This window comes from Notothenia rossii (assembly GCF_949606895.1).
Source record: "Notothenia rossii genome assembly, chromosome: 4".
Lineage (NCBI taxonomy): Eukaryota > Metazoa > Chordata > Actinopteri > Perciformes > Nototheniidae > Notothenia > Notothenia rossii.
The window spans coordinates 8,333,853-8,356,965 of record NC_136902.1 but is presented as its reverse complement, the minus strand read 5'-3'; the positions used below and the strand labels follow the sequence as shown (position 1 = coordinate 8,356,965).

Sequence of the window (23,113 nt, the reverse complement as noted above, 5' to 3'; positions counted from 1 at the left end):
AGATCTGTTGACATTTATTTTTGAAAGGATGTCTTTACCCCTTGAAATGATCATTGTTATATTATGACTTACCCTGAGTTACCCTGAATTCATATGCTCATAACTTCCCTAAAACATTACTGAACTAAACACTTCTGTATTAACTGTCTTTGAGAAAAGAGGAGCTCATCTCTTTCTGCAGAAGTGTTTTAAACGGTGAGGTTTAAGCAGAATGCATGTTTTAGGGAAGTACTGAGCATACAGTAAATGACATTAGGATTATACTGCAACAGGTTGTGTGAAAGTTAGTTAACGGATGTTTTAATTGACCAAGACTTTTTCTCCATCACCGTGGAGTCATGCTAGAAAAAGTTTTCTTCACAAATTGAAGGTAACACAGGATAAGTTATTAACTAAACCATAAATTGTAATTTGGGGGTAATGTATTCCTTGAATTCCTTCATTGTTTTACTTTTCAACAGAACAGAGAGCGGTCTCATGGACTCTACTTCATTCAGCGAAGGAAAACACACAACAGATGCTCGTGCCCCTGGTGTTAAATTCTTCATCACTAAAATATCTCTTGAAACAACACTAAGTGTGTGTTTTACAATAGTATTGAAATACACTTGTGTAGTCGTGTCTATTTCAGTTTATTGGTTACTTTCAGAAGACATGTTGGATTTAAATGAAGTAAAGGTGAGAAGATAAAACTATTTCTGGACAAGAAAGAAGATTCAGTTTTTAGTAGAAACTCACCGTCAACAACGATGATTTCAATATCCTCGTATGAAGACGTTGTAAATAATATACCCGCATCCACACCACACTTGTAGCGTCCTGAGTCGGACTTGGTCAGCTGAGTGATGGTCACAAAATGATGTCCATCTTTATCATCAATCCTGTATCTGCCTCTCTGAGCTGTGGAATTAGTTGTTTCAATGAGAATGTCTTCTTTTTGTGTACATGCTTCCTTACAGAAGAACCTCCTGATGAAAGAAGAAGGAAAGGAGCATTGAACTCTGACATCTTCTCCTTCAATTCCTGAATAAACAAGAAAGGTGCTTCCATCCTGCAGAGCTGAACAAAAGATGAACAAAAGGTGAGCCATCATTAGTAGTGGGCAGTACTTCCTGTAAGATGTTGCAGTTTGATCACAACACTTCCTGTTTCACATGAACACAGATCCTCAGAGTTAAACCACAGCCTGTGACTGAAGATCACCATCAGCACTGCAGGTTAATGTGACCGTTTGGTCTGAGACCTTTATCCTTTAGACACAAAGACTACATGAAGTCTCCATCTGTAACTTTAAGCGTTACATTAATGCAAATCCTAATGGTACATAATCTAAAAAGTGTTTTATGTCAACACCACTTTTTTTAAATGTGTGGACAAACATAGATGGATAGATATACATTTTATTTATCCGAAATTGGGAAATTGTTTTTGTTCCAGCAGCAGTGTCAAGCCCTACGCGAGTTGTAAATGTTTAAAAGATACAATAAGATACAAATATAATCAAAAGTTAAAATTAACATTAGCGGCATGTGTATAGTAAGAATACAAATCAAAAGATTTATAAATGAATCAAGAAAATTATTTGCAGATTAAATGATTATGAAAATAATCATTAGCAGTAAAAACAAGCATGTCCATTATTTTATAAAATAATCAGTTGGAACATTATTAAATTGCTAACATGAAAATAAAGTGATGTACTCACAGAAGAGGAAGAAGAAGCAGATCAAAGTGTGACAGACTTTCATGCTGAGACTGATGGTTTACCGCTGACTGTCTTTCTTTACTGGCTAACCAGGAACTTTTTACTTCTTTAAATGATGAAGTCCCTCCTCCAAACACAACACAGCTCTACTCTCCTCCCCAACGCAGAAACACTATGGTCTAAAAATACTCTATTGAATGAACTGAATTCAAAATGTTAGTAATTATCAGCAAAATGTCATACGTATTGGGATCAATGTATTAATGTGGCCCGGAGGGAGAGGGTGACGAGCATAAATTTCACTTTCCTTTTTTATTTGAATTACAACTTTGGTCATGAAGAATGTATGTTTCTCTGTTGTCCACGTTCATAAAGCATAAAACAACAGCATCAGAGCACGGTGCAGAGTCTCTAGATGAGTTTACAGTAGTCCCTCGTTCTTATTAGTGCGAATGCTGTTTACAGCATTCCACTATAGTACTTCAAATCTTTATTCTTCCCCTTAAACTTATTTCAGCCAATAATTTGGCTCTCCATAACTTCAGCCTATTTTCAACTACAGAAACCATTCAAATATTAAACTATTCAGCCTGCTCAGGAATCGATGGGAAACCTTCAACTCTTTCAAAATATTTCATACTTTTTGAAATATTCAGCTTTTTAAACTCTTTTTTTTAACATTGAAGTCAATGGGAGATGCCTTCAAATCCACTTTTCCTACACTTTGCGCCAAATGCTTCTCCTTCCACATAATTTCAGCCAGACACTTCATTCCAACTTTCAAATGATCACAATACCTTCAGCTATAAAACTTGTATAAAAGATTTTTGATATCTTTTAAACTTTTTGAGATATTGAACTTAGTTTGGAGCTTAGCAGAGAGGCCTTTTTCAGATTTAAACATTAGAGTGGATGGGAGCAGCTCGTTAACTCTGGAGTGCTTTGATCTCAAAACAGAGTGGAGCAGTGCTTGAAATTCTCCCCAAAAAATGTTTTAAACTTGCCATAATTCCCAAACCCTACACTCCTCAGACACATTTTTTCATGAAAAACGTAGGAAAACCTCTCCTAGGTTGGAATATAAAAAAAGATTAAGAAAAAAAATTAAACAAAATGCCTCTTGAGGGCACGAAGAGACAAAAAGTCCAGCTAGCTCCCAATTGATTCCCATGTTAAAAACATCCAGATCTTTCTTCAGAACAGATTGAAGTGCACTTTCGACAAACTGCTCTCATCTTCACATTTACCACACAAAACCCAAAAAAACAACATATATCAGTTCATTGGGGTTCCCTGGTGCTCACGGTCTGGTATTTTTTTTGATAGGAGCCATAGTTTCTGAACAGGGGGCAAAATTGTCAGATATAATCCTCAATGCATTCTTACGGGACTCAGTGCTGCAGTTGGTTGTCATGGTGTTGCCGGGCAGATTGGAGCGAGCCACACACACACACACACACACACACACACACACACACACACACACACACACACACACACACACACACACACACACACACACACACACACACACACACACACACACACACACACACACACACACACACACACACACACACACACACACACACACACACACACACACACACACAGATGATGATGAATGATCAAGAGAAGAGAGAGAGAAGAGAGAGAGTAATGTAACCTCCTAATGTAATGTATAACTCCTATGAAAATGTTCACAAAGTGCTCAAACTTCACATGTGTGCTAACAGTCCAGCCGTGAAGACATCTACATAAAGGAAGGAGGCCCGGCAATCTGCTCCCTCTTTTTTTTCAGCAAACCAGCACAGTTACTGAAGCACAGCAATTGAGAATTTATGCTTTATGCTTTCCCCCTCTCCGTCACCACAGCGCGGCGGCGTCTGTTACGGAGACGGCCAGAAAAGTGCTACTGGACGCTCCAATCAGCCCGGACGGGCTGTTCGGACCCCAGTTCCACGCCATGGTGGAGTCCATGAAGACGGCCGCGGAACAGGTGGACGGCATTCGCCAGCATGTACAGCTGGCTCCAGTCGGCTGAGCTGCCACAGCGGCACCAACGCCCGCAGCAGCCGCGACGTCCACAACGGCTACAGGAGGCCGCAAGCGGAGAGACGCCCACAGCAACCGCCTCGGCGGCTGCAGGGGCTCCGTCCCACGTCTCCACTCCCCCGCCACCCCAGAGACAGGGTCTCCCGGCGGCGATTCAAAGGGGAGTGAGGCTCCCCCGCTCCTGGTCTGCTCCGCGAGAGCCTCCAAGGAAGCGGAGCTGGTAATTAAGCCGGCTGCCACTAATCTGTTGATTAGGTAGACAGCAGGGCTCCCTGCAGAAGCCTACAGAGCTCGCGGCATTCCTCTGTCCGAGATATACGCCTCCTACACACGGTCATAATAACCCATGAGCGCCGGTATAACGCCTCATGTGGACAGCACTGCACACACCTCCACTCATCCCCTGAGCGTGTAGCCTACACGCCTCATGATGACAGCCGGAGTGATGCAGCCCTTTCGCCTCACGGGCAGCGGCGGCGAGGGCAATGGCATCACAGAGAAGCCAGAACGGGGGAATGAGCAGTATTCCAGGCTGAGTGCCCCCAGCGGCAGCGCCCGCAGCGCCACGGTGCCAGGGCTTGCAACAGAAACCTGCCGGTTTTAACCTCGGTTAATAACCTGCAGAGCTCGCGGCATTCCTCTGTCCGAGATACGCCTCCTACACACGGTCATAATAAACCCATGAGCGCTGTTATAACGCCTCGTGTGGACAGCACTGCACACACCTCCATTCATCCCCTGAGCATGAACACGCCTCATGATGAGAGCCGGAGTGAAACGCAGCGTGTGGAGGCTCCCTGGCGTGGCTCGTTGCCATGACGACCACAGAACATCTCGAGCATGTGCGCCCACTCTTAGAGTGTTTCTCAGAGTTGCAGCGCGCGTGTCTGATGGACAGATGGATGAGCAGGCTGATCAGCAGAGGATACGTCCTGCAGTTCGCCTCTCTCCCCCCCCCACACACAGTTCAATGGGATACAGGAAACACTCCTGTCCTCCCAGAAGCTATGTCTTGCGCTCCAATCCGAGCTGCTGGAACTCCTGTTGAAAGAGGATATTTCCAGGGCTCCTCAAAGGGAGGAAAATCAGGGGTTTTCACTCCCGTTATTTTTCTAATCCCGAAAAAGACTGGGGGAATGAGACATCCTCGATCTGTCAGTATTCCACATGCTGACGATCAAAGAGGAGCTGGAATGTGTTCACCAGAACTGACCAACTGAAGGATGCATACCTCCACGTACCCATCATCCCGAAACACAGGAAATTCCTGCGTTTTCCATTCAGGGAATATCAGACCAGACAATCGTCTGCCGTTCGGATATTTCCTGGCTCCTCGCATTTTGTGTAGAGAAGGCTGGAGCCACTACACAGAGGAGGGATGAGAGTGTGGGTTTCTCTGGACGACCTGCTATTTGCTGGCTCGCCCCAGGGAAGAAGTCGCTTTACAGACGGTGCATCTTGTATCGCATCTGTCAAAGCCTGGGTTTCATAATACATTTGAAGAAGAGCTGTCCTCTTCCCTCTCAGACAATCGTTTATCTGGGAGTGAAGTTAAACTCAGCCAGCATGAGAGCGCGACTCTCGCGGCAGCGAGGGGAGGAACTGACAGCTCTCCTCCGGCGTGTCACAACCCACACAGCCTTCTCCGTGACGCAGCTGCTCGGCGTTGGCATCAGCTGGTCACGTGATGATCCCCTTAGGTCTCTTCCAACAGGGGGACTCCAGAGGTGGTTCATTCGCTGCAGAAGCCTGCTGTTTTAACCTATTGGTTTATAAACTGCAGAGCTCGCGGCATTCCTCTGTCCCAGATATGCCTCCTACACACGGTCATAATAACCACGAGCACCGTTATAACGCCTCGTGTGGACAGCATGCACACACCTCTCATCCCCTGGGCGTGTACGTGCCTCATGATGAGAGACGGAGTGAAATGCAGCGTGTGGAAACTCCCTGGCAGCCCTTTTGCCTCACGGGCAGCGGCGGCGATGGCGTGGCTCGTCACCATGACGACCATTACGGCACTTCACAGAGAAGCCTCTCCCCCCAGCAGTTCCATGGGATACAAGAAACACTCCTGTCATCCCAGGAACAGTGTCTTGCGCGGTTTTTACCCCCGCTATTTTTCTAAATCTGGGAAAAGAACGGGGGAGTCGCCCCGTTGTACAATCAAACATGTGTTGATTTGCACAGACAACAGGCCACGGCTATGGAAGCAGCCTACCTCAATCGGCAGGGAGGAGTACGATCTGCGCAGCTTCTGAATGCAGCCAGGCGGCTGCTGTTCTGGGCGCGCACACATGTTGCTCTTATCAGAGCAATGTATATTCCCGGCGAATTGAACCGAGGGGCTCGCAGAGCACAGCAGCCGTGTTATGCGAGGAGTACGGAGACTCAGACCTGTGTCACGCGCACTGGCGCATCAGTGGGATTTGGCTTTGGTGTTACGCGCACTAAGCAAAGCCCCATTTGAACCTTTAGACCAGGTTCCCCTTAAACTGTTATCAGCCAAAGTAGTATTACTCTTGGCTCTATCAGCGAAAAGGGTGAGTGATTTGTCTGCTCTCTCTGTGGCTCCGTCATGCCTCCGGATCCAAGGAGATGGCAGTTCGGCTGTTTTACGCCCTAACCCTGCTTTTATGCCACAGGTCATCACAAGCTCTTTAGAGTCTAGAGTGATCACCTTGGATGGCTTCTTTCCCCCTCCTTACAGGTCGTAGGAAGAAGCCACGTCTCATCTCCTCTGTCCTGTGCGCGCGCTGTCCTGCTAGTGGCGCACACGGCTGCCTTGCGCCATTCTCAGCGCCTGTTTGTGCACGATAGAGAGCGCTCGATCGGGCAACCTCTGTCTGCACAGCGGCTGTCACACAGGTTGTGTGAGGCTGTGTCACAGGCATGTCTCCTCTGGGGTGGAGCCCCCGTAGAACATCAATGCGCACTCCACCAGAGGAATTTCCTCCTCCACGGCTTTGCACGGAGGAATGTGGAGTGGAAGATATTTGCACTGCTGCATCTTGGTCTTCCCCCTGTTCGTTTATTCATTTTTATTTGAGGGATGTCTCCCATTCCTCTCTGACACACCCTGTACTGGGTGTCCTGTCGGAGTGAGTGACGCCAGGGAGCCAGCGGTGCGCCTCTCTCCTGCCTCTCGGCACGCGGAGAGCGGCCCTTTTTCCCTCTTATAGGAGGGATGTTCCTTTTTCCTCTGACACACTTTGTACGGAGTGCCTGGTCAGAGTGAGTGACGTCAGGGATCCAGCTGGGCGCTCTCCTACCTGTCTGACACGCAGAGAGCTGCTGTTCCCCCTCTATGATCGCTGGGCAAGGTGGGACCTTCGTCTCTACTTTCTCACAGCGGCCGGTATGTATTGTTCCCAGCCTTCACCCCGTCGGGAAGATAGGCATGTTTTGCTATGTTCCAGGGACGGTGATGGGCCATTACGCATGGCACAACAGGCATGGGGTGTTATTGAGCAGGTGTGTCTGTGCTTCTAGTGCCGGGCGGACCCAGTGGGGCGCAGACTACATCATGCTTCGCCCTAAACCTAATAGCGATAGCCTTAGAGGGCGAAGCCTATACGAAATAGAACTGAGGTTACCTACTGTAACCCCAGCTTCTATGAGTAAATGGCGCATCCCTCTAAGCGCTGGGCCACTGGCTCTACGAATAGCTGAAGAAAAAGTTATTTCGTATGGGAGCAGATTGCCGGGCCTCCTTCCTATTTATACCGGAAGGAGGCCCGAGGGTGGGGCCCACCTTGCGGGTGGGCGTGGACTAAAAGTGTTTCAGTGCTGCGCGGGGGCGCAGGGGGATTACCCAATAGCGATAGTCTTACGCTACGTCTACACTACAGGCATCAAAAAATCTTGAAGCTGGGCGTGTCTGAAGCTTGGCGATTTCTCGCGCCCAAAGCGACCAACAGCCAATCAGGAATCTCCCGCCCGCCCCCGGCATACAAAGCGAAAAAAAAGCCCTCTTCTTCTCCACTATTGCCAAAATGGATGCCGGTTTTGTAGGAAGGGTAGCGTTGGTTTATGCAATGTCTCGCAGGAGGCCACGTATTGTGCGTCGCTGTTGGGTACATCCGATACTCAGAAAACGTCTGCAACGGGGGGAATACCACGTTCTTGTCCAAGAGCTCCGCCTGGATGGTGTACTGTTTCAGCAGTACTTCAGGATGAGCAAAGACGTGTTCAACGAGTTGCTCGGGAAAGTGGGTCCACTGATTGCAAAGGCAGACACCCGTATGCGTTTGTCAATCCGACCCGCCGAGCGACTCGCCATCTGCCTACGGTACGTTTTGTGTATTTCTACTTCTTTAATATGACTCTGTATATAAAGAGAGAGAATGCATGCAATGGATGAATTATGAATGAAGTCTGTGATTTAGTTCAGATGAATGACATTAATTAAGATAGCTAGGTAAACACAGTATTGTGTGTGTGTGTGTGTGTGTGTGTGTGTGTGTGTGTGTGTGTGTGTGTGTGTGTGTGTGTGTGTGTGTGTGTGTGTGTGTGTGTGTGTGTGTGTGTGTGTGTGTGTGTGTGTGTGTGTGTGTGTGACATTTTTTTTTTTTAATCATGTATATTACTTTTTTCTCAGGTACCTGGCAACCGGTGACTCGTACAGGACCATAGCATTCAGCTATCGGGTCGGGCATGCAACAGTGGCTGTCATCGTGAAGGAGGTTGCGAGTGCCATCTGGACCGCGCTGGTTGAGGAGACCATGCCAGTACCACAGACGGAGGACTGGAGAGCCATCGCTGCTGGGTTCCAGGAGCGCTGGAACTTTCCGAATTGCGTTGGTGCCATTGATGGGAAGCACGTGGTGATCCAGGCTCCGGCAAATTCTGGGTCCCTCTACTTCAACTACAAGTCCTCCCACTCCTTGGTACTGCTGGCTGTCGTGGATGCCCAGTACCTCTTCACGGTAGTGGATGTCGGAGGTTTTGGAAGGAGCAGCGACGGTGGGAGCCTGCGAAATTCCGCTTTTGGAGAGGGCCTCCGAGATGGCAGTCTGCAGCTACCAGCTGACAGCGTCATCCCAGGAGCAGAGCGGCTGGGCCTTCTTCCCCATGTGTTTGTTGGGGATGAGGCTTTTCCGCTGCTGGACAACCTGCTGCGTCCATTCCCTGGACGTCAGCTCACGCGTGAAAGGAGGCTGTTCAATTACCGCCTCAGCCGGGCCAGGTTGGTTGTTGAATGTGCGTTTGGCGTCCTTGCATCACAGTGGAGAATGTTCCGGCGTGTCATCAACACCAGCCCGGAGGTAACAGAGTTGTGTGTGAAGGCCACCTGTGTGTTGCACAACTTCCTCCGCAGGAAGACAATAGGAAAGCCATCACGCACACCTGTCGTCCCTGTAGTCGCAGAGTCGAGTGATGACGCTCCAACCCTGCGCGATGCACCTAGGATGGGCTCAAACAACGCCACACGCCGATCCATCCAACTGCGGGAGACCTTCTGCTCCTATTTGAATGAGGAGGGTGTAGTGTCATGGCAGCATAAAGTTGTGTAGGGTCACCATGGCTCCTCCAAACCAAAAGCTCTTTTAAGAGCTACCCATTTTCTTTAAAGAGCAAATATTCCAAATGAGCCATTTTAAAATCAAACATTCCTAATAAACATGTTTCTTGAATTGATATTATTATATTATGAGATGACTAACAACCTTTTTCTTTCAGCCCTGTTTTTACTGATAAACCACTCATAATTTCAATAGGTTTTCACAAGAAAAATTACAGAAGAAAGCACATATATATATATATACATATATATACCGACATACATGAAGCTTCTGGTATGTTGCAACTGACAAACCACATGAACAAGTGAAGAAACAGTATAGTCATAACATACTTTAATGTTTTATTTGGTAATGTTGTGAGTGAAGTGTGTGTGATGAGTGTAAAAAAATGTAATGTGGATCAGTATGTGTGAAAAAAATTTTTAATTATAAATTGTCCTGATCCACCTCAAAAATTAGCTGGTGTATCCCGAGGCGGACTCTTGCCCTCTGTCCCCTTGTCATCAGCCTCATGGTGGGCAAGAGGCTCTTAAAGAACTGCAAGTCCTCGTCCTCCTCCACCACTGGTGGGGTTGGCTGGGCAATTGCTGGGTAATTGCTGACAGCAGACAGCAGACTTCGTTCAAACGAGGACATCTCCCTCTCCCTCCCCCGTTTTTTGCCCCGGACCTCAGCATTCTCCTCCTGGCTGGCTGCTGCTGGCTGACTGGTGGGCTGACTGGTGGACTGGCTGGTGGACTGGCTGGTGGACTGGCTGGTGGACTGGCTGGCTGGCTCACTCTCTACCTGGCTCTCTTCCTCTTCCACCAGGGTGGATGGAGGCAGGGTCTGCCGGGGGACATTGCTGGACGTCGCACGGTCTATGATGAATGGGGTTAAAAACCCCATCACTGCCATGAAACGCCAGGGTTTGTACCACCCTGCAGACCCTGCCCCGCTTCTTTTTGCCTCCTTCTCCATATTCTTCTCCTTGCGGAACCTGTCCCTCAGAGTCTTCCATCTCTTTTTGCACACATCCTCTAATAAAATGAAATAAAATAATAAAGTTAATAAATAAGTTAATTTCTTGAATTTACTAAATTATTCCTCCAATAATGAATGCTATTTTTATGCTACATGCTGGCTAAATATACTGTCTATGCTTGATAGCTGTGCATGTATTATACGTTATGTTATATATTTTGCTTATACTTATTATATTATATATATATTATATATATTATTATTTTATTATTATATTAATATATATTATATGTTATGCTACATTACTAGCTGTCCATTCAATGTTAAAAAGAAGTAAACTGGATATAAACTCCCCAAAGAGTTGAAAACCTACCAGTTTCACCAACTGTCTCTGCCACCTCCCGCCATGCCTGGTTCCTCCGGTTTAGGTCCCGGTATGTGAACAGAGTACAGTCATACAGTACTGGGACACTTGCCACGGCAATGATTAATTTATCCTCCATTTTATGACATATGGAAAATAGTCAAGACCTGCGGTATCAGCATACACGCGGTTTGATTGGCTTGCGCTTGTACTGGCGGGAATTGCATAAACGGGATTTGATTGGCTGATGCCAAGCATCAAGCCTCAAAAGTTGAACAATGTTCAACTTTTGATGCCGATAGATGCTCGTGATGCTTGCAAAGCCATGCCATGCTCCCCACAATGCAGTTCGGCGAAGATTCAAAATCTCCTACGTCACCCCATTCAAGTGAATGGGCGAAGCGTTGAAAGCATTTTTTGATGCCTGTAGTGTAGATGTACCGTTGAGGGCTGCGCCATTTACTCATAGAAGCTGGGGTTACAGTAGGTAACCTCAGTTGTTGTGGGGGAAACTTGCAGGGCTGGAAAACTCTCCCAGGCGGGGAGGTTAGGTATTGTAACCCTAGTTATATAAGCACAGGTGGAGCCCTCTACTTGGGGCCCTGTCTGTCCTATGCCACTCGCTGAAGAGGGTGTAGGATGACAGTCAGGAGGCGAGGCCGCCTTTTATACAGTGAGCTAGCGCGTGTATTCAGGTAGGCCCGCCCCAAGGGGCCGGCTACGTTTATAGATATCTCAGTTGATGAATGCTCACATAGTATGGTTGAGAGGTAGTACCAATGGCGGCTGGTTGAAAATATTTTTGGTGGGGCTGTTGATATAGTGAGTAAAAAAATATTTTTGGGGAGAAATTACCCCTTAAATTGGGACTTCTGGTGATGTAATGGCCCCATAAAAACGTGGTTCTAGGGCCAGGAACAACCAGGCTGAGTCGGGCTGAGTATGCTAAACTAGAGAGAATCGCTGTCAAGGGGGCTACAACTACAACAAGATGAACATATTTGACCGTGATTTAATTGTAATACACGTTTCAAAATGATGCCGAAGTAACAACATACTGATACCGGATAGTAAAAACCATGAATTAAGGCTTTGACAAGTCTGCAGACAGACGGCAGGCGAAAAACCTTTTAAAATGCGTGTTTTCTAATGGAGATTTGGCTAAGCTAACGTTGTAAATGCTCCGACCGTCCACACTCACAACAACGGCCTATACAGACATAAATAAACCAGCGACTGTATTCGCCATGACACAGACAGTATGTGGTTTGTACTTGTTTAACTTTTGTCTAGTTTCTGAACAGATATGAAGAGCTCTGAGCTCTGAGTGCTAAGAGCTAACGACTGTGTTGTTTTTCTGGGGAGCTCATTGAAGATGACGTCACGGCTCCGCCTACACTGCGTTACTATAGAACAGGGGTGCGGAACCTCCGGCCCCCGGGCCGTATACGGCCCGCGAGACCATTTGGTGCGGCCCTCGAGGTAATTTATAAATACACACAAAAAAAAGATTAAAGAAATCTAGACCGCAAAATAATTAAACAAGCGAGTGCCTGTTTTTCCTGGCCAAGGTCAGGGTCCTTGAACACAACACGAGCCTAACGTGTCATCACGTGGTATATGTCTCGTCTGACAGGGGTGCAGTTCTGACGGAGAGCACCAGAACGCGGCTCCGGCACTTCAGATAAGGAGCCGTACACATGCCGCCGTTTTTGCGTGGCTGTGTCTTTAGTTGAAAGCCCAGTGGCGACCTGTTCATGCCATACTGATCATACAGTCAATAACTTTGTTGTTATTGCCATCTGGTTAGCTAGCTATGCTAACGAATATAAGAAGCTTTTTCTACAACCAGTGAGGTAAAGGCACATCTTTATATGATCAATATAGTTATAGAAAAACAAGAGAATAAAGTAAACAGGTATAAAATACTATATGACAGTAAAAAAAAGTTGTTATTAATAAACAAGAATACAGTTTGAAAGGGGAGTGATTTGTAAAATATCCATAAAGAAAAAGAAAATCTGCTTCCAGTTCTGTTTGGGTGTTGAGAGGTGTATCCATAGATCTCCTAATGTTGCTCTCAAAGTGCACCAGATTGATGCTTTTAACTTCAACATTTTAAAAAAAATCTTCCCGGGGAAGCATGCCCCTGGACCCCCCTAGAGGAGGTTGGGTCCCCCCCCCCACACTTAAATCATGTTCACATGGATAGGAAACTAAATACATTTGCACACATCTTGTGTCCATATCTTTCTGTTTTGGTGGTCATGCCACACCGTGCATGCGTGAGTCATGGTCAAATATCTGGATTAAGTTCTTGCTTTTTCTTTGCACAGCATGAAAGAAAGGCCAAATGAATGGGCTGTGATTTTAGTATTTTTAAGCAGAGGTCAATCATTTGTACGGCCCTCGGAGGATGTTGAAAAAATTGAAATGGCCCTTGAGAGGAAAAAGGTTCCCCACCCCTGCTATAGAAGATACTACCCCAGTTCCTAAACTGTAATGGAAATGCGCCATAAAGTGAGCCAGTCCTAACGAGGGGGAAGGAGAAATTGAGGCTTAAAAATATGAGAAGACTGATCAATACCTCCATAATCTTCAGTGTGGAAAATATTATTTATCAACCTGAATATCTACCACTGTACGAGGAATTTGTATTCTCAGAACTGGTCTTTCTTTTTTTCCTTTCTTAAAACTGTTCATGGTTTATGACCCAACACCTCCACCAAGTGTTTTTATAGTGAACTGTATATATAAAGGTCAGCACTCATTTCAGACGAGACATAACCACGTGAAGACACTTTACGCTCGTGTTGTGTTCAAGTAACCTGTCCTTGGCCAGGAAAAACAGGTACTCGCTTGTTTAATTATGTTTGCGGTCTAGATTTCTTCTTCTTTTTTTAAGTGAGAAGTTTTCCGTCAGTCGGACTGACGGACGGACTCCCCCACCCCCAAAACGAAAACTCTTCGGTTCCCCACGAATTACACAAGTCACCCAAATCAGCGTTAAAAGAGCGGGAGGCGCCGAAAAATATATGACATTAAAATAAAACATCAACCACTGCAAAGTTTTATTTCAGACTTTATAAACACACTTACATATGTACCCATAAACAGTCAATGTGTGTACACTGTTAAGTATACGAATATATTAAGTAGATCTACAGAGAGTTGAACTGTTCATACATTCAGTCAAACTAGAAGCTGTTACAGGTGTTACATTTGAGTTTTCTGTCGTAAAATAAACATTAGTATTTACATTAGTTGATCACATTTTTTAAGTCAATGCAATTCAATTTGCTGAATTAATTTTTAAACCCCCCTTTCTCCATGACAACCAAACAAACCATAAGATGGTTACATGTTGAAATCTCCAGAAAAAGCAAGTGAATGAACCCTGGAGTTCTAAATCTAAGAGGGCATATTGACGGATTAATCAACCCTGAATTTTTTTTTATGATGAATTGGAAATGGGGGACCCTGATGTAAACAAGACGAACGTCTTTCTCTGGTCTGCATCCCCTCAACAATTGTATGTTTTGAGCTGTACTGTACTGTACCCAATATACAAGCTGTTAATAAACTTTTCAATCAATCAATCAATCAATCAATCAAAAGAAGTCAACAAAAGCATGCATTTGCAGAGACTTCCTGAGAAAGATTTATTTTGTGAGCCTCTAGCAGGTTTCTCAGAGAACGCTTTTTGCTTATAGTGTTAGAGAGGAAGTTTCCTGTGTGAAGTCTCAGCAGCACCAATGTGAATACTACAAAGTGAAACTAAAAACTAACCTGGCTATGAGAAATGTATTTGAAAGCGTATGTGTTTGCAGGATTGTTGCTGAATTGCAATTATATATATTGTAAAAACCTTTGGATGAAGGTTAAATGTTAAAAAAAGTTGTTGATTACAGATACATTAGGAATATGCTCATACGTTTTTTTATATTAAATACAAATAATGTGACTCATATTCATGGCTGGTCACAGCTTTACCCACACAAACAAACAAACAAACAAACAAACAAACAAACAAACAAACACCTGATGGTCACACAGCTGGGGGAGTCTAACATTAAATACAGAAAGGAAGATGACGTTATAGAGAAATGACAGAACTACAAAGTGTACTCACTGAGAACGAAGAAGATCAAACTGTGGCAGACGTCCTTGTTCCAGTCTCTGATGGTTGAGCGCTGCCTCTCTTTTTCTTCTTCACTGGCAAACCAACACGTTTTCACTTCACTAAACCATGGAGTCCCTGCTTAAAATAAAACACTCACAGCTTGAATCTCCTCTCTAACATCTGCATGTGTATCACGTATGGTTTCACTTGAAGACTTTGTAACTTAATGCAGCGAATAATATATTTTGCTTTGAACATTTACGTTATTAAATTATTGTGAAACACATTTCAGAAATAATTTGTTTAAGACAATTTAATTTGTCAAACTCAAATACACAGTGGTCCAAAATAAAAAAGTGTGTACTAGTCGAGGGCCGGACTGGGTCAATGTTTATTGCAAAACTTATTGAAATGAACTTATTGCACATATTAAACCTGGAACTAACAAAGCTTAAATGATTGCCAATAAAAACAACATTGATGCAAGGTCATCAATGTTTGGGCTCAGGCTCTGAGCTGAGGAGACCCTCAGGACGGAGTGAAGGTGTGCGTGCAATATACCAGCGGGCCAGATCTAATAGTAATTACAAATTATCCTGCGGGCCGAAATTAAACCAACCAAGGACCTGATTTGGCCCCCAGGCCTTGAGTTTGATACATGTGGTTTAAGATAACTTTTATTTTCATCCCAAAGAAATTGTTTTGTGCAGCAGACGCAGTACAGAGCAGGAAGAGTGCTAATATAAAAAACAATATAAAAAAATAAAACTCTATAAAAAAATTGTGCAAACCCAAATATATATATATATAAACAATACTAACAGGTTAAAAGTCTGAGACATTATGCAACAGTATGAGGAGTGGCATCTTGTATCCCGTACTGACCACATCTATAGTTTCATATCTATTTATTTATATTCCGCTATAATTAAACATTTCTGTAAATTAAGCCTTCAACCAAAATAGTCAATTTAATAGCGAAAGCTAATTCAAAGCAACATATCTTATGCTAATCTGATAACTTGACTAGAACAGTCTATCTTACAGAGATAACTTTAATACCATATCAAGTGTAATAAAATGAACTTTATAAATAAATTGAAGCCATAAAAGAGCTTTTTACATTAAACTACAGATCATTTAGCTGAGGCTTTTATCCAAAGGGACGTACAATAAGTGCAACCAGCTTTGACCTGAAGCAAACTGTTGAAGCGGCACGTTTGTGAACTAGAGCAGAGCTGGACTTATCATCACATGAGCAGGTCATTCAGAGCAGGTTTGAAATAAGTAAATGGTTAAATAATCGTACATATTCCCACAAACATCTCTTAGTTTCAGAATATTTATGCGGCTGCTTAATTCACACCAGCTTCTTCTGCCAGACTGTGAGAGTTATTGGGGGTTGTTAACAGTTGAGTAGATAACACACTCAGCGTCACCGTGTAAACCTCTGTGGGACGAGCCCACGCTGACAAATTTGATCTCAGAGTAGATGAGTTGACTCGGGTCGTCTTCAGCCTGGGGGAAAAACCATTGCTTGATTAAATGTGTCTTTAAAAACAGAACAAAACAAGCAGCTTCAATGAATCAAAGCCAAATCTGGCATTTCACTAAATATGGATAGGAAGCAGCAACCGAGCTAATGTGTTGTGATCCAAACGTTTAAATTGTATAACTTTTCTCAAACTCACCTCCGGTGCAGAAGCATTTTGTGTTTCCACACGAGGTTCTGAAAGACACAACAGTACTTTGAGAAAAAGACTCTCACAGATTTTCACACATGATATCACACATTCCCCATTTGAAACAGTAGTTGGGCCAACCATTAAACAACAAGATAAATAGATGTGAAAATCCTTCCGTTGTTGCAGAGGAAACAGGTGCTACAATTATGCTTTGTAAGTCGCAACATCACGAACATAGAACATACTGTATAGTCTAGTATCTATGCAACGACACCATTATACAATAAAATACATTTAAATCTATATCACAGCTGCACGCACACACACACACACACACACACACACACACACACACACACACACACACACACACACACACACACACACACACACACACAGTTAACGACTGTAAATCAGGCTGCCTACAATCCTTATGTTTTTTAGCTGTGTGTGTGTGAGTGAGTGAGTGAGTGAGTGAGTGAGTGAGTGAGTGAGTGAGTGAGTGAGTGAGTGAGTGAGTGAGTGTGTGTGTGTGTGTGAGAGAGAGAGAGAGAGAGAGAGAGAGAGAGAGAGAGAGAGAGAGAGAGAGAGAGAGAGAGAGAGAGAGAGAGAGAGAGAGAGAGAGAGAGAGAGAGAGAGAGAGAGAGAGAGAGAGAGAGAGAGAGAGAGAGAGAGAGAGTGTGTGTCTGTGTATGTGTTACCTGGTTCCTCACTTTTGGCTTTACAAATCCTCTTCCTGCAGAATACCAGCACAGACAGTGATGACACGATGACCAGGACGACCTGAGTCAGACGCACATACAGGACCACACCTGTGGTACAAGTTACAGTTACTTGTAAACTATAACATCTAACACCAAGAGACCCATAATCCATTTGGTTATTAGGTTATCTTTAGGGGAAGACAACAGGACAACAGTATTTGCCATATACCTACTGTTGAAATAGAGTACATATTTTAAAAGCTGGGAATATGATTTAAGGTGAAGCATTTTCAAATCTGATTTGTAATTTGTGTACTTGATGCCAACAGAAATGTACAGATTGTGATTGTAGAAAAAGCATAGAACATTATGATGGAAGAATGTGATGGCCTTTCTCATGCTCCTTTATGTTTAATAAGTTGTTGAAACTTTATTTAGTAAACACAGTGTGTGGATGTACCTGTAGTAGTTGATGTTTCACGTTGCTCTGTGGTTTTAGGGGAGGTTGGTGAAGATGTGGAGCTTTCACTTTGATTTGTTGTTTCTGTAGAGACTGATAGGACGGATGATGAAGGAGTAGAAGAGGTCAGAGCTGTGAACAAAAACAAGCAAGAATTCCTGATGAGAGAAATGAGATCCTCCCGAGTGTCTGTGTGTGTCAGCTAAACTATTTGAACTCTTTTAAATTGAGTTTAAAACATCAGCAGCTGTCAGTGAAAACTGTCTTCAGAGACAAGAACAAACATTTTCATTATCAAGCAGAAACTCACCATCAGTGACGATGAGCCTAAACCTCTGGTATGGATCTTTAGAGTCAGGTCTGCCCAGACCACACCTGTACCATCCTGAGTCAGACTGGGTCAGCTGTTTGATGCTCACAAACACAAATCCTCCTTTAACATATCTGATGCTGTATCTGCCTTTTTTAGTATATTTGTTACTAGTCGTTTCAAGAAGATTGTCTTCTCTTTCACATTCTTCCTTGCAGAAGTACCTCTTGGTCCCATATTGAGTAAAGGAGCATTCAACTACAATATTTCCTCCAGTTCTAGCATCGATTGTTTTTTCTGCAGAAGGATCACCATCAAGTTTTGCTGTTGAAAAACAAAAACAATCAATAGTTACTATTTGAAGTTTACAAATCGTAGTTTCACTATTTATAACTTTGTATTTTTTCAAACGTGATACAGTCACTGAGGGATGAGGTGTGACGATTTCATGAAACGGCTTTTTAACTAAATATTATTCAAGGAGATTTAGCAAATCATTATTTTATACTGTGCTCGAAACAGGATTTGGTATCAATATATTTTGGATTAATATTAGATTTGAATGCTTTAATAAAATCCTTGGCTTTGTAATTCGTAGTATCTGATTGAGGTTAACTGATAATTAAATATGTGAACTTCAGGCAAGAGAACTGTTGACATTTATTTTGAAAGTAGATTTGATAATATGACATACCCTGAGTTACCTTGAATTCATATGCTCATAACTTAGTAAAACATGACTTATCTAAAAACTAAATCTAAACAATAATATTCAAATACACTTGTGTCAGTTTCGGTTTATGAGTTACTTTCAGAAGACATGTTGGATTTAGATGAGGTAAAGGTGAAAAGGTAAAACTATTATTAAGACAAGGAAGAAGATTCAGTTTTTAGTAGAAACTCACCATCAACAACGATGATCTCAATATACTTGTATGAAGCCCATGAAGAAGATGTAACCACACCACACCTGTACCCTCCTGAGTCAGACTTGGTCAGCTGAGAGATGGTCACAAAAAAATCTCCATCTTTATCATCAATCCTGTATCTGCCTCTCTGAGCTGGGGGATCAGATGTTTCAATAAGAATGTCTTCTTTTTGTTTACATGGTTTCTTACAGAAGACCTTCCTGGTTCTATAGTAAGTAGAGGAGCATTTAAATCTGACATCTTCTCCTTCAGTTACTGAATAGACAGAGAGTTGGGCACTGACGAGACCGGTGTTTCCATCCTGCAGAGCTGAACAAAGGATGAACAAAGGATGAACCATCGTTAGTAGTGGTCAGTACTTCCTGTAAGATGCTACAGTCTGATCACAACACTTCCTGTTTCACATGAACACAGATCCTCAGAGTTAAACTACAGCCTGTGACTGAAGATCACCATCAGCACTGCAGGTTAATGTGACCGTTTGGTCTGAGACCTTTATCCTTTAGACACAAAGACTACATGAAGTCTCCATCTGTAACTTTAAGAGTTACATTAACGCAAATCCTTATACTGTAGTACATCATCTTTTTTTGTTATGTCCACACCGCTTTAGCAAAAACAATTAGATAGATATATACTTTATCCATCCCAAAAGTTAACATATATTAGATACAAATATAATAAAAAGTAAAAATGAACATTAGCGGCATTTATAGAATAAAAATCTAAAGATTAATAAATTCATCAAGAAAATATTTAGCAGATTAAATGATTATGAACACAATCAGTAGCAGTAAAAACAAGCATGTACATTAATTTACCAAATATTCAGTCGTTATGACTTCTAGTTTGACTAATTCAGTAAGACGATAATAACTGAGTTTAATGATGTTGAATTTACAGTTAGTTTGAGGAAGTGAACATTACTTTTGAAGCTTAGGTCATTGGTTGCATAGCTACTAAAAAGCCTAACTTTGAAATATTTGAATAACTCGTACTGCTGGAGCCTTGCATTAACTCAATACATACTTCAAAGGAAAATGATTCAATAACTGACATGAAAATAAAGTGATGTACTCACAGAAGAGGAGGAAGAAGCAGATCAAAGTGTGAGAGACTTCCATGCTGAGACTCTGATGGTTTAACACTGACTCTCTTTCTTTACTGGCTAACCAGGAACTTGTAACTTCTTTAAATGATGAAGTCCCTCCTCCAAACACAACACAGCTCTCCTGTCCTCCCCAACGCAGAAACACTATGGTCTAAAGATACTCTATTGAAAGAACTGAATTCAAAATGTCACTTGGGTAAAAGCACAAAAGTATCAAGTATAGAAACATCTATAAAATAATCACTATGCATAAAAGCACATTTCAAAGTGTTATCAGAGAATATTTGGTTTAATGATCATTTAATTTTTTGTTGTAGTTTATATAGAGCCAATTTTAGATACTTTGAATGCTGCTGGTTATATACTCGTACAACAGCTTACTGCATCAGATCATCATGTTTTGTAGATCAACACGTATGTAGCCTCAGTGTCAAATCCTCACTTCACCTGTTAAATAAATGTAGTCGATCAAAAAGTTAAATATTTTCTTGTAAATCAAGTTGATTGGAAATATAAAATGTATTAGTATTACATTTGAATACATAAGTAGAGTATAAATAAGGTATGTCATCATTGCACTTAGGATATTGAGTTCAAATGTGACCTCTGCCTGGTGTCTTCTCCGTCTCTGTTAATGTGCTGTTTACATTGAAGTGCAGTTTGTTCTGCGAACGCTAGGTGTCGCTCTCACTACATGTGTTTATCTTCCTCTTATAATTGTACTGCTGGATAATCATGGGTTGTTGTAACTATCCATGTATGAATCCTTGGTCTGACACCATTTTGGGATTGGCAGATAAATCCTGTTTTTGTGTTTATTGTGGAACATGAAAAGACAACTATGGTATTGCTTGTTTAATATTCAAGCAGGACACAATAATATCTTCATTTTACATTTGAATGCAGTCTTGAAGTTCACCTGATGAACATTAAAGGTAACTTTCCAGTTACAGAGGAAGTTGTATTTGTCATGATCAGTTTGTGGTCTCCAGCAGAACTGAAACAACATATTTTTGACAAATAACTCAGACTGCTATAGGTTTTTTGTTTTTTTAATGTCGTTGTGAGCTTATCTACAGCACAAGTTCATCTGTGCGTCTCCGGGCACTCTAACTCAGGGATGCCAAACATACGGCCCGCGGGCCGGATCCGGCCCGGGAGGCATTTCAGCTTGGCCCACGGAGCTGAAGGACTTTGCTAAGTAGGCTATGAGAGGAGGAAAAAAACCCTGCTATTTTGAATCCTTCCACTAGTGGGCGCACTACCGCACCGGTACCAGTGAGAGCGCAGCCAGACTGTAAAACAAGTGATGAGTAAGAGTAGTGATTGCAGTCAATAACCTCTGACACCCTCATCCCCAAATGTCTCTGTCAAAAAAGAGAAAAGTGGACACGGAGTGCCGAGTTTTCCAAGAAAAATGGACTGCATCCTATTTTTTTAAAGAGGTAAAAGGAAAACCTGTATGCTTGGTGTGTTCGCAGCAAGTTGCTGTGCCCAAAGAATATAATATTCGCCGCCATTATGAGACTCACCATGGAGAGAAAGACGACTGCTTGCAAGGACAACGGAGAAAAGAAAAGATAAATGATGCTATCAGGTCTAAAGAAACAACAGGCCGTTTTTACCCGGAGCCGAGATATAAGGGACGCAGCAGTGAAGGCCAGCTATCTCATCGCTAACGAAATAGCATCAGCCTCAAAGCCATACTCTGAGGGTGAGTTTGTGAAAACATGCATGCTGAAGGCTGCAGAAATTATATGCCCTGAGAAGCGACAGGATTTTGCCAACATTAGTCTAACGAGGAATAGAGTGAAGGATAGGATTGCCGATCTTTCAGCAGATTTGGATAGCCAGAAAAAAACAAAAGTCAAGTCATTCGTAGCATTTTCAGTTGCAATCGATGAGAGCACTGACATTACAGATGTTGCTCAACTGGCCATATTCATTCGTGGTGTTGATGAGACTTTAACGGTCACCGAAGAGTTCCTTGAGTTGGTTCCTATGACAGACACCACTAAAGCGGATGACATTTTTAGAGCTCCCGTTGAAGCACTGGACAGGGTTGGAGTGGACTGGACCCGTGCTGTCAGTCTGGCTACAGACGGCGCACCATCAATGATCAGGAAAAAAGCAGGTGTTGCCACGAAATTCAGGGAGAAAGTACAAGCAGCAAATGGAGGAGATCGTTTTTGGACATTCCACTGTATTTTGCACCAGGAGGCATTGTGTTGCAAGTCGTTAAAAATGGATCACGTCATGAAAGTGGTTGTCCAAACGGTTAAATTCATCCGAGCCAGAGGGCTGAATCACCGTCAGTTCGACAGCCTCCTCAGTGATAAAGACATCACCTGTAGCCTACCATATCACACTGAAGTAAGGTCGTTGAGCCGAGGTGCCGTGCTGAAGCTTTTTTCTGATCTACGCGAGGAAATTGGACAGTTCATGGAGAAAAAGGGTAAGCCAGTGCATGAATTAAAAAAACCCAGAATGGCTGCAGGACCTTGCATTTATGGTGGATATTTCAGAGCACTTGAATAATCTGAACATAACGATGCAAGGTCGCAAAAAAGTTGTCACAGAATATTATGACAGCATACGCGCATTTAAATTGAAGCTGGCTTTGTGGGAGACACAGCTGTCAAGTGGTGACCCTGCTCATTTCAGAAATGTGCATATGACCGGAGTTACTGCTGACATGAGACGGTACAAAGACAAAATTACGGAATTGCTGCGGGAGTTTGAGCGGCGGTTTCAGGTCTTTGGTGAGCTTGAGACAGAGTTTGCAGTTTTTCGCTCGCCATTTGCAGTTAAGGCTGCGGATCTGCCCGTCGACATACAACTTGAGATAATCGACTTACAATGTGATCAGGATTTAAAGGACAAATTTGCCTCGTCGGACTTGGGCACATTTTATCGGTATCTTTTGCCAGGATACCCCACATTGACAGCCCTGGCAGCAAAGGTTTTGAGCATGTTTGGGACCACCTACCTTTGTGAACAGGTTTTCTCTGTAATGAACATTACTAAAACAAAGCTGCGCTCAAGACTCACACACAAGTGCCTGAGTGAAATAATTAAATTGGCTGCTAGTCAGGATTTTAAGCCTGATATTGATGCCCTTGTGAGGGCTAAAAGATGTCAAGTTTCAGGAGCAAATTAATCAGTTCTGTGACCTCAGT

At 43.1% G+C, this 23,113-nt stretch overlaps 3 protein-coding genes across 5 annotated transcripts; 1 reads left to right on the top strand and 2 right to left on the bottom strand.

Moving 5' to 3' along the window:
- Positions 1–7,602: 7,602 nt before the first annotated feature.
- Positions 7,603–9,476, top strand: LOC307036174 (uncharacterized protein). Its single transcript, XM_079676252.1, has 2 exons — positions 7,603–8,051; positions 8,361–9,476. Exons 1-2 carry the CDS (start codon positions 7,756–7,758, stop codon positions 9,274–9,276), a joined length of 1,212 nt encoding a protein of 403 aa, XP_079532378.1. The 5' UTR covers positions 7,603–7,755; the 3' UTR covers positions 9,277–9,476.
- Positions 9,477–9,613: 137 nt separating this feature from the next.
- LOC307036175 (uncharacterized protein) lies at positions 9,614–10,751 on the bottom strand (the record flags this gene model as incomplete). Its single annotated transcript, XM_079676253.1, has 2 exons — positions 9,614–10,304; positions 10,622–10,751. 2 exons carry the CDS (start codon positions 10,749–10,751, stop codon positions 9,712–9,714), a joined length of 723 nt encoding a protein of 240 aa, XP_079532379.1. The 3' UTR covers positions 9,614–9,711.
- Positions 10,752–14,809: 4,058 nt separating this feature from the next.
- Positions 14,810–19,974, bottom strand: LOC307036213 (polymeric immunoglobulin receptor-like). Of its 3 annotated transcripts, XM_079676307.1 has the most exons (8): positions 19,905–19,974; positions 18,800–19,132; positions 17,895–18,218; positions 17,585–17,716; positions 17,122–17,232; positions 16,427–16,464; positions 16,165–16,253; positions 14,810–14,870 (listed from the first exon to the last, which is right to left on the bottom strand). In XM_079676307.1, exons 1-8 carry the CDS (start codon positions 19,945–19,947, stop codon positions 14,855–14,857), a joined length of 1,086 nt encoding a protein of 361 aa, XP_079532433.1. In that variant the 5' UTR covers positions 19,948–19,974; the 3' UTR covers positions 14,810–14,854. The 3 variants fall into 3 exon arrangements, with proteins under 3 accessions (XP_079532433.1, XP_079532431.1, XP_079532432.1); XM_079676305.1 differs by lacking the exon at positions 14,810–14,870 and having other exon boundaries at positions 15,395–16,253; XM_079676306.1 differs by lacking the exon at positions 14,810–14,870 and having other exon boundaries at positions 15,395–16,253; positions 17,134–17,232.
- Between the last annotated feature and the right edge of the window lie 3,139 nt (positions 19,975–23,113).